Source organism: Ictalurus furcatus, chromosome 29 (genome assembly GCF_023375685.1).
Source record: "Ictalurus furcatus strain D&B chromosome 29, Billie_1.0, whole genome shotgun sequence".
Classification (NCBI taxonomy): Eukaryota; Metazoa; Chordata; class Actinopteri; order Siluriformes; family Ictaluridae; genus Ictalurus; species Ictalurus furcatus.
The window spans coordinates 13,975,215-13,986,516 of NC_071283.1; the positions used below are offsets into that span (position 1 = coordinate 13,975,215).

The window sequence follows — 11,302 nt, forward strand, 5'->3', positions numbered from 1 at the left end:
AAAAAAAAAGTGGTTTCCGTGAACACTTTGCCTCAAAACAACTATGGAGTTGATTTACTGTCAAAAGTAATGGCTGATGTAACCTTGAAATTGTTATTATTAGCTATATTTCCTTCCAAGGATTCGTTTTTTTTTAATGTTTCAGCCCTTTAAAATGTGTGAGGATTTAGGCAATGGAAAGGGAAATCGACGTTAAATAATTTACAAGACGTTAACAAAACGTTTTCCTGTTAATCAACCAGAAGATAAACCATTTGTTGACACCTGGAATGTTGCGAAAAACTTCAATGGAAATATGTTTAAACTTGCGCATGAATTAAGAGTTATGTGACAAAACAAACACTCATATGTTTCTCACGAGAAAACACAAACATCCTTTAGGTGAAGCTCAGGCATGTCAGCTATCTGAAGCTACCTGACTGGCCCCGCCCACTCTGCTCTCCTGAAGATATCACTCTCAGCCCCGCCCCTTGAAAATACTACACTAGTGAGGTTTCAGTCAAAACCCGAAGAGTTATAATTGTGTATTTTGGCACATGGACGGTACCTAATAAAAACCTAGCATGAACAGGACACAACGTAATTCATAAAGGATAATCGTAATGTCTGATAACGTAACGAAAAGCGCCCTCCAATAATATTGGCACCCTTACTAAATATGAGCAAAGAAGGCTGTGAAAAATAAGTAAGTCTTTTTTTTCCACAGCCGCTTTTTTTTTTCACTCATATTGACTAGGGGTGCCAATATTACCGGAGGGAGCTGTATAAAAAAAAACAGGATTTGTAGCTGCGATATGTGATCTAATATTTAATTAACGAATTCTTCATGTATTTCTACGATGTACGATTACTTTTGACAGCAGAACAACCCCGTAGTGGAAATGTTTCATAAGTTTGGAATGAATGTTCTCAACCTAATGTACATTTTGTTGCAGGTTATATTCGTATTCTAGCATTCGTCGGTTGCGACTTTACAGATTTATTGGTGAATTTCTTTGTAAGAAATGACGTTTTCTTAATTTATCCCGAATGAAATATAACATTTAGAATAATATGATAAAATGAATATTCAGAACACCTTTTGTTTGGAAAATTAAATCTCGACGGATAATGAATAACTGCATAAAACCTTTCCCGCCCCCAAAAAATAGAATAAAGTATTACCTAAAAAAAAATGTATGCATAGCATATAAAATGTTTTGCTTTCTAATCGATATTATTTATATTAACAACTAATATTACAGGTATATTCCAGACTTTTCAGCTGCAGTGTATTTATCGTGATTGCCACCTTCACACTCACTCGATGATTGTATACACATGTTTTTTGACATTTTTTTTTTTAGGACTCCATATTTATTTCCATTTGCAGAACACTGTCATGTATTGCAGATCATCGGCCTTCACCTGGAACGTCGCATCAAATTCGGTTCCAAAGTTCAATATTAGGAGCAAAACAACTCGAACTTCTGATTAAGTCACTGCTGCGTTTCAGTCTCGCCTGGACAAGAACGGACATTTTTCTACACGCGCTCACGACTGTGGGATTTTCTTTTCGGAGAAAAGAATGATGACTCATGAAAGATGGCTCATGCAGTTCATCATCACCATCGTCGTCATCGTCATCATCATCATCATCATCATCACAGAGACAGGATTTAACGCGAACGCGTCACACTCGTCATTTTCATCACTGAATGTGTACATATATACATATACACACTGGATCATGTAACTTGTGTAAAAGAATAGAGTCTATGTATAAATGCAAGGTATGTAATAAAAGAAATAAAGGTAAATATAATGATCATGTGGTCAGTTGAATTAATATCTTATATATAACTTTGCAACAATGAAAGATCTGCAATAGTAAGAATAATTCATTGGTGCTCTTTATTTATGAGTTTTAATTGTATTTATTGCTATTTTTCTCTCTCTCTCAGGATCCAGGTTAATTTTTATATTTTAAGTAAGACTGAAGAGAGGATTAGCCGCCCTACGTGCACACTAGAGGGCGACACGTGACCAGTTTTCGGTTAAACTAAATGTTAATGAAGCAGAAACTTTCAAATTATACAGTACTGTATATGGTGGGAGCTAGCTGCATAATTTTTCACTAGGTAACATCCACTTACCCTTTTAAATGCCTAAGACTCGATAATGAGAGCAGATTTGACTCACTGTCATAACTACATACTTTTTACTGTTTAGTTTCAGAATTGGAAAGTCGGATAGGGCCAAAGGATAATCTCATCTCATGCAGCACTGGCTCACGGACAGTGCGGGAAGTTCAATAACCCTCAATTCTGTGACGTGCCTCCCACACAAGAGGATTGGGGGGAAAGCAAAGAAGGGAGAAAAGGACAACCTCCAAACACAGGAGGGGGAAAAAAGCCAACCTCCAAACACAGGAGGGGGAAAAAAGCCAACCTCCAAACACAGGAGGGAGAAAAAAGCCAACCTCCAAACACAGGAGGGGGAAAAAAGCCAACCTCCAAACACAGGAGGGGGAAAAAAGCCAACCTCCAAACACAGGAGGGGGAAAAAAGCCAACCTCCAAACACAGGAGGGAAAAAAGCCAACCTCCTAACACATGAGGGAGAAAAGGACAACCTCCAAACACAGGAGGGAGAAAAGGACAACCTCCAAAAACAGGAGGGAAAAAAAGCTGACCTCCAAACACATGAGGGAGAAAAAAGCCAACCTCCAAACACAGGAGGGAGAAAAAAGCCAACCTCCAAACACAGGAGGGAGAAAAGGACAACCTCCAAAAACAGGAGGGAAAAAAAGCTGACCTCCAAACACATGAGGGAGAAAAAAGCCAACCTCCAAACACAGGAGGGAGAAAAAAGCCAACCTCCAAACACAGGAGGGGGAAAAAAGCCAACCTCCAAACACAGGAGGGGGAAAAAAGCCAACCTCCAAACACAGGAGGGAGAAAAAAGCCAACCTCCAAACACAGGAGGGGGAAAAGGACAACCTCCAAACACAGGAGGGAGAAAAGGACAACCTCCAAACACAGGAGGGGGAAAAAAGCCAACCTCCAAACACAGGAGGGAGAAAAGGACAACCTCCAAACACAAGAGGGAGAAAAAAGCCAACCTCCAAACACAGGAGGGAGAAAAGGACAACCTCCAAACACAAGAGGGGGAAAAAGCCAACCTCCAAACACAGGAGGGGGAAAAAAGCCGACCTCCAAATACAGGAGGGAGAAAAGGACAACCTCCAAACACAAGAGGGAGAAAAAAGCCAACCTCCAAACACAGGAGGGGGAAAAAAGCCGACCTCCAAACACAGGAGGGAGAAAAGGACAACCTCCAAACACAGGAGGGGGAAAAAAGCCAACCTCCAAACACAGGAGGGAGAAAAGGACAACCTCCAAACACAAGAGGGGGAAAAAAGCCAACCTCCAAACACAGGAGGGAGAAAAAAGCCAACCTCCAAACACATGAGGGAGAAAAAAGCCAACCTCCAAACACAGGAGGGGGAAAAAAGCCGACCTCCAAACACATGAGGGAGAAAAAAGCCAGGTAGGGGTATATGAGATACGTGTATATGAGATGTGTGTATGAGATATGTGCTTGAGATATGTGTGTATGAGATATGTGTTTGAGATATGTGTGTATGAGATATGTGTATATGAGATATGTGTATATGAGATATGTGTATGAGATATGTGTGTATGAGATATGTGTTTGAGATATGTGTGTATGAGATATGTGTATATGAGATATGTGTATGAGATATGTGTGTATGAGATATGTGTTTGAGATATGTGTGTATGAGATATGTGTATATGAGATATGTGTATATGAGATATGTGTATGAGATATGTGTGTATGAGATATGTGTTTGAGATATGTGTGTATGAGATATGTGTTTGAGATATGTGTGTATGAGATATGTGTATATGAGATATGTGTATGAGATATGTGTGTATGAGATATGTGTATATGAGATATGTGTATGAGATATGTGTGTATGAGATATGTGTTTGAGATATGTGTGTATGAGATATGTGTATATGAGATATGTGTATATGAGATATGTGTATGAGATATGTGTGTATGAGATATGTGTTTGAGATATGTGTGTATGAGATATGTGTGTATGAGATATGTGTTTGAGATATGTGTATATGAGATATGTGTTTGAGATATGTGTGTTTGAGATACGTGTATATGAGATATGTGTGTATGAGATACGTGTATATGAGATATACAAAAAAACAGAAGAAACCAGGATGGAGGCAAATACTTTTTCACAGTGTTGTTCAAATAGATGAGAAAGAAAAAACCTACAAAAAAAACCCTACAAACTCAGGTGGGGAAAAAACATCTGCAAACTCAGAAAATTGGTCCAAACACTCGTTTTTATTTGATTAGTTCCACTGAAATGAACTGCATGAAGTTTAAAAGACTGAAACAAAATGGAACATTACCTTCCGGCAGCACAAACGGCAGGCCACACTCTGTTGTTCTGCACATTACCGCCATCTTGTGGTCTAGTATAGAAATGGCGATTAAGCGGAAATTTGTACTGCGCATGCGCTTAATGCCACCCGAACACTGCAGTCTTTTTTTAATAGGTAGTCAATATAAAAACCCATCTTTATTATATGAAATTGGTTTACTAATAATATTTTATTAGTTGTTTCGTATAAAAGGTCACGTTTTTATTCAGAGGTTTTTTTTTAATCATTAAAACATCATGTTACAAAAAGAGAATTTGCTGTGGTAATTTATGTTGACTGTAATAGAGTGAGTAAACTTTTAAAAGCTTCTATTGAGTCAAATTTCCTCTCCTCACACCCTGTTGCACAAAATGCAATACGAAATACTGAAATAACACACGGCATACCGATCCGTACTGCGTTTTACACAATCCTGTGGCTTAAAAAGAAATATAGTCACCAGTGACCACTTCTCACCAAGTTACACAGAACCCTGGTTCTCTAAGTGGAGACCAGGGACCGTGAAGTATAACCAAAGTGTCCATGATGTGCTATTCTTTTAAGTCTCGTGGTTCCCATATTGTCCCTGGCTTCAAAAAGCAGCTTCTACTCGGTCACCAAACCACGACCAAACCCTAACCCTAAACCTAACTTTATCAGATTGAAAGGAAAGTGTGGTTTCTGCTTTCTGATCTCTTTCTACACAAACAAATCAAGCAACAGGTCATGCAAACGGCCGGACATGCAAACAGCCGGAGGAACTGTAGCATCCAGTTAAGTCCTGAGTCATATACCATCTTACTGTATTTTTAAAGCATAATAATAATAATAATAAGAAGAAAAAAAGTTAAAGCATATCTAAGTGAATAATAAAAATCAAATTAATGCCCAAAAGCTTAGATAACTGAGGTGTGATATTTCAGGAGCATCAGCTTGTTCATGCAAGCTTCCAGATCACGTTTAATGCGCCGATCACATTTCTCAAGATGTTATTGTCGCTCTGTGACATCATGGCATCGTGGTTAGAGTCTTAAGCTCCTTACAGGTAATCTCCATCTCCTCCCCCTCCTCGTCTACAAGGCTCTTGTTTCTAGCCACGCCTCCACTCTGGGGCCATTTCACCGACATCTTGGAGAGGGCCGAGCTGCTGGTAAAGGTCGTGGAACGTCGTCCGGAGTTGGATTCTGAGTAGGTTCCTTCAAAGAGTTTGGCCATGAAGCTGCAGCCGGCCTGGCGGATGTGCGAGCTCCCGGCAAACACGTAGAGCAAAGGGTTCACGCTGCTACTCAGAAACGCGAACGCCGTCACGTTGGGACGAGCAGAATCCGCCACTTTGTAAATCGGTCCAGATCGGTCCTGCAGCACACCAATCACCTGGATGAAAAAAACAAAACCAAACAAAGCAGAAGTTCATATGTGTAACACAGGGAATAAGATGAGATATCCAGATGTGTTAAACAACTTCTAACGTTGCACCTTTTGTTTGAACCCACCCATTTATTTTTTTGAGTGATCAAAATTATCGGAACAGACGACTGATAGGTGTTTCTTGTTACCCAGGTGTGCAATGTTAAACTGATTGTTTAAAGAATTAACAGCTCTGAATAGCTGCTCTTGGTTTGAGCTCTACTGTAGGTTTCACCTGTGAAGACTGCATTTGTTGTTAAAAAGGATAAACCAACATGAAGACCAGAGAGATCTTGGGCATTGCCAATACAACAATTTGGAAATTGTCTGGAAAAAGAAAGAAACCACTGGTATACTGAGCAACCAGACATGGGACAGGTCGGCCGTGGAAAAGAACAACAGTTGATGACGGAAACATTTAGAGCTGTGAAGAAAACCCCCAAAACAACAGTCAGTGACATCACCAGCAACCTCCACAGAGCAGGGTGAAGGTATCACAATCCACCGTTCGAAAAAGACTTTAAGTGCAGTAATATAGAGGCCATGCCACTCATCAGCAGTAAGAATCAAAGAGATGAGTCACAAAAGTTCTGGAACCAAGAGCAACCTCTACCAAAGTGATGGAAAGGCCAAAGTGTGGAGAAAGAAAGGATCTGCTCATCATCCAAAACATGCAAGATCATCTGTGAAACATGGTGGAGGTAGCGTCATGGCTTAGGCTTGCATGGCTGCTTCTGGAACACTTTACTAATCACACTTACACATCAAAGCATTAAGCACTGAGCCACCACTTCCTATAAAGTTATCGTGACTTCCTAGCTTGATATCGGCTAGCTTTTTAGCATTGGTTGGATGGATGTTCTCCAATACACAGTACCTGTAAGACGTTGATGACGTGGTAGGGAAGCCAGAAGAGAGCGAAGGCTGAGATGATGATGAGGATGAGAAAGCTGCCCTTTATACGCCCGTGAAACATGGCGCTGCGCAGGCGGCAGATGACGGAGGTGTAGCAAAACACGATGAAGGTGAAGGGGATCAGAAAACCCATCAGGGTCTCCATCAGGTACTGGAAGAGTTCATGGTTATCGCTGTTCCAGTGGTAGAGAATGCAGAGATAAATGGAGTTGTTCTTCTTCAGGTAGGGCTGCAGGTTGCTGTAGTAATGGAGAGATAAGAAAAAAGATATATTTGTGTCCGATTCTGTCGTAGCGAATCAAGTAAAACTTGACTTTGAATTTGATCATCTTTAGTTCTGCTCACTAGATTCTTAGGGCGTCATTAAAACTGACCAAAGCCGCAGAGATGTGTTAAAACGCGGTTATAATGCAAACAAAGTTGCGTCATAGCAACAGACACGACCACGTGAATGACACACGTTTTGCTTGCATCATCAGCCAGCATGTTTTGTAGATTTGTGACAGCGAAATCAGGCAGAATATCGTAAAGTGTGAAGCTGTGTTAAGGAATGCTCAAACATCTCTGTACCTTCAGCTTTATTACAGATTCAAGAATCATTAAATATGCATGATATGCAAATTTAGTCATCGCAGTATACCTAGCCAACGAGTCGAGTGCTAGTGCGCTAGCTTGTTGTTGTTTTTTTTTTTTTCCAAGTTGGATTTCAGCATCCGAGTCTTGATTTGCATGCCAAACATGTCAAAATATAGTTGCCATAGCAACCGTGATTGTGTTCATCATTAAGATGAACTAAGTTAGCTAGACACATAAGCTGCACATAAGCTGTGATTGGTCCAACGCTGTTGAGACATCACAGGTCGGTCTTTTGTATTCAGAAGTATTGAGAAACCTGTGTTGTAAATCGTAACATGAAAACCTGAGCCAAAAACCAATCTATTCGTTCAGAATCAACCATCCAAGAAGATCTGAAAAGTGAAAAGTCAGTGTTATTGTTCTATAATATCCCCACACAGTCTCACATACACAGAGACAAACCTGCGGTAGAAGGGCATGGGCAACGCCAAGAGGAAGGCCATGATCCAGATCGCCAACATGACGATGTACAGCGTCCTCTTCTTCCTCAGCTTCTGAGACAGGAAGGGCCTCATGACAGCCAGCCAGCGGTCCAGGCTCATCACACAGATCAGATAAATAGATACGTACATGTTGACGCAGCAGAAGTAGTGCACGAGCTTGCACATACCCTCTCCGAACTCCCAGCCGTTCTGTCCAGCCAGCAGGCGCAGGAAAAAGGGGGCGCTCAGGAGCACCAGAGCATCTGCCACAGAGAGATTCAGGACCAAGAGGCACGTAACGGAGCGCCGTTGGACACGGCAGAGCACTGTCCACACCACGAAGAGATTCCCGGGAAAACCGAAGACGAAGGCGATGACCAGGATAGCTATCCCAGTCTTATGGGACTGCGAGGAGGGGTTGGAGGTGGTTGAGTTGGAGAGGCCAGGAAGCAGGCTGACATTTGTGTCGGCCATTTGGATCGGTCGTTTGAAGTTAGAAGATGGAAAGTCTGGTCAGGTTTGATTGCGGCTCGCTCGGTGATGGCTAAAGCCGAGGTTTGGGGAAAAACAAAGACATCACAAATGCTGTTAAGAAATGCAGAACTGACATCTAGGACACACTGATGTAATGGATTTACTGTTTTTGGGGAAATTACATTATGTTGCAATACCAATTACATAATGCTTTCTGATTCGATCCTTAATGTAAATCTGCTTTTTGCTGAATCAACCAGCCATCTTCTTACATTGTGACTCCGTTAAATTAAAATGAATTATCATTTAGACTTAGTTAATGACATATAGATTAGGTTACTCTTTAACTGATCCCGTTAGCAAGCCTCCCATTAGCATAGCCACAACCCCCCCCCCCCGCCCCCCCAAAAAAAACAACAACCAAGCCTGTGTGTTTTATTAACAAATATCTTCATTCTAAAACCTGACACAACCCCAGCTAAAATACTGATAATATAATATAATATAATATATAATGTAACTTAAAAATACAATAAATTGAAAGTAAATAAACATATCTATATATAATAAGCTGTTTTAATCGGATATAAATGCAGACAGGATTTAAGGTCCATTCAACCAGATCAAGGATGGAGATATAATCAATATATCAATATGGACACTGGTGTGTTGTGTGTTTTAACTTTATAAATCATTTGGCTTGATATTTGAAGTAAATAAAACCTTCAAGTTGGTGTTTGAAGTATATAAGTATGTATATTATATATATAAAAAAAAAAGAAAAACACCAAAATAATCAGATTACAGGTACATTTTTGTAAAATCGTTCTCTTTCTCCGGGCGTGACTTATGCGGGCAACTTCCTGGTGCGTAAGCAAATAAATTGCTCAAGAGGAATTTGGTAGAAATGAACGCACATGGATCTCTGAAATGCTTCCGTTAGGGGGCCCGTACGTCCTCTTTTCCCCAGACATGTCCTCTTTTTCGGACATTAAAAAAGCTGGAGAAAACGTTTCGGCTTTAGTTTCGTTATGATGTGCTTATGGTCGCATGCTGCATCATATTTGCATTGCTTTAACCCCTCTCTGTAATTCCCGCACACCGATTGGTCGATTATAAAAGGCTTATTATGAAAGTCTGCATTCATAGTAACACTGTTTTGAACGCTATTAAGGCACACCCCCAAAAAAAACAACAACAAACAAAAGGTGTCCTCTTTTTGGAAAACCAAAACATTTATTTATTTATTTATTTTATTAAAACAAATCCAGACATTATTGTATTACTTTCATACCGGGATACTTGGAATTACGTTACTGGTTACGCTCACATACTTTTCCCGCTCACAGATATGTAAATATCGGGTCACTTTCCTCAATAAATAAACGTCCGAGTATAATATTTGTTCGATCGGGTTCTCCTCATCTACTTCTAGGACTCGTGTGAAAACCTGATGATGTTTTAGGTCACATTTATGCAGATATCTCGAAAATCCTAAAGGGTTCACAAACCTTCAAGCACCGGCGTACGCTGAATTAATTCTGGGTGATTACGTGTGCCAATTATGTGTGCATGGGATTGTTGAGATGACGGTGAATAACTACTGAACTGTATATGTTGCCTAAGTACTGTATAAAATACTCGTCTCATGCACTTGCAGGGTTTAGCCTCTTCCTGTCATCCTTTTGGTCATACAAGTGGTTGTAGCTTAGTTTGGGGATTCAATGGTCCAGATATGAACCCTTTGAGAGTTGGGAACATATTTGTACCTTATTTACCCCTAAATGGGACATAATTATGACCAGTGTAACAAACTGGGTCATGCAACAAACGACAGTGAGATGTTGTTCTTTAGAAAGGAAATGACAGTAACAGGGTTTTTTTTTTTTTTTAAAGAAGTGTGAAAAACTGTAAAGGCAGACTTGCATGCGCAAGCAAATTTGATAACAGCAATGTACTTAGAAAACAGGGATTTAACACTTGAAAAAGATGAACAAAGAAAAACAAAAGTATTTCAGTCATTTAAACGAAGCATTTCAGCATCCACTCTGCCTGTTTATTTATTTATTCGTTTATTTATTATTTATGGAAGAAAGAGGAGGGAGTCTGAAAGAGAGAGAGAGAGAGAGAGAGAAAGAGAGAGAGAGAGAAAGAATGGGAATTCTCCTCAGAAGTCTAAAAGCTTCCAGTTTACGTTTAAGGACACGAGATCAAATCTGAGAGGTTAACTGTTTTCAAAAAGTGAACCAAACACCAGGATCGAGTTCAACCTCAAATCTGGTTTGGGGTGAAACTCTTGCAGAAAAAAGAGAAATGACATTCTAAGCACAAATACACACACACACACACACACACACACACACACACACACACACAAAAAGAGACGGTTTTTTCATAGACTGATGATCATCAAGGCATAAAAATACACCGATAATGCATATAGAACTCTTACCTCCAGGAGCAAGCAGCCTGTGAGAGTGAGAATGAGAAAGGAGCGTTTGTCTTTCTGATTAATCAGCGCCTGTGTGTGGGCGTGTCTCATCGAGGGCTTCTTAACAAGTGTCTTTTTGTGTGCTCTTATTTGATTTTTTTTTCTTTTTTTAATTTTCCTACAGTACGTCGGCCTGCTTCCCCTGTCAACTTCACAACCTCACCCGATGTCTTTCACAAGACACAGGAAAGTGGTGTAACACAATCCGAAACACACACGAGGAGGAAGAATTGATGTTTTTTTTTTTTTTTTTTTAAATCCAGTCGTACCAGCATCTCTCGCTCGCTCTCACACACACACACACACACACACACACAGGCACTGACATGTCAGTAGAATAACCACACAAATTATATCTACTTAGTCTTGATCTCTTTTGGATGGTATAGAGGCCAAGCTGATATTGGGTGCCAATACTTTTGTAGAGCAACACACACACACACACACACACACACACACACACACACACACACTGGCACACACTATGTCAGTAGAATATCCACA

The 11,302-nt window shown here is 40.2% G+C and overlaps 1 protein-coding gene across 2 annotated transcripts; it reads right to left on the minus strand.

Annotated features, from left to right (window-relative positions):
* Positions 1-4,353: 4,353 nt before the first annotated feature.
* Positions 4,354-11,058, minus strand: LOC128604175 (leukotriene B4 receptor 1). Of its 2 annotated transcripts, XM_053619064.1 has the most exons (4): positions 10,760-11,058; positions 7,814-8,377; positions 6,738-7,014; positions 4,354-5,827 (listed from the first exon to the last, which is right to left on the minus strand). In XM_053619064.1, exons 2-4 carry the CDS (start codon positions 8,305-8,307, stop codon positions 5,462-5,464), a joined length of 1,137 nt encoding a protein of 378 aa, XP_053475039.1. In that variant the 5' UTR covers positions 8,308-8,377; positions 10,760-11,058; the 3' UTR covers positions 4,354-5,461. The 2 variants fall into 2 exon arrangements, with proteins under 2 accessions (XP_053475039.1, XP_053475041.1); XM_053619066.1 differs by lacking the exon at positions 10,760-11,058 and having other exon boundaries at positions 7,814-8,415.
* Between the last annotated feature and the right edge of the window lie 244 nt (positions 11,059-11,302).

Excerpts from the sequence above, each read along its gene's own strand:
- LOC128604175 (XM_053619064.1), bottom strand. The coding sequence starts at position 8,307 with ATGGCCGACACAAATGTCAGCCTGCTTCCTGGCCTCTCCAACTCAACC. Across the intron at positions 7,015-7,813 it reads CCCATGCCCTTCTACCGCAG|CAACCTGCAGCCCTACCTGA; the intron begins GTTTGTCTCTGT and ends CCATTACTACAG. Across the intron at positions 5,828-6,737 it reads ACGTCATCAACGTCTTACAG|GTGATTGGTGTGCTGCAGGA; the intron begins GTACTGTGTATT and ends TTTTTCATCCAG.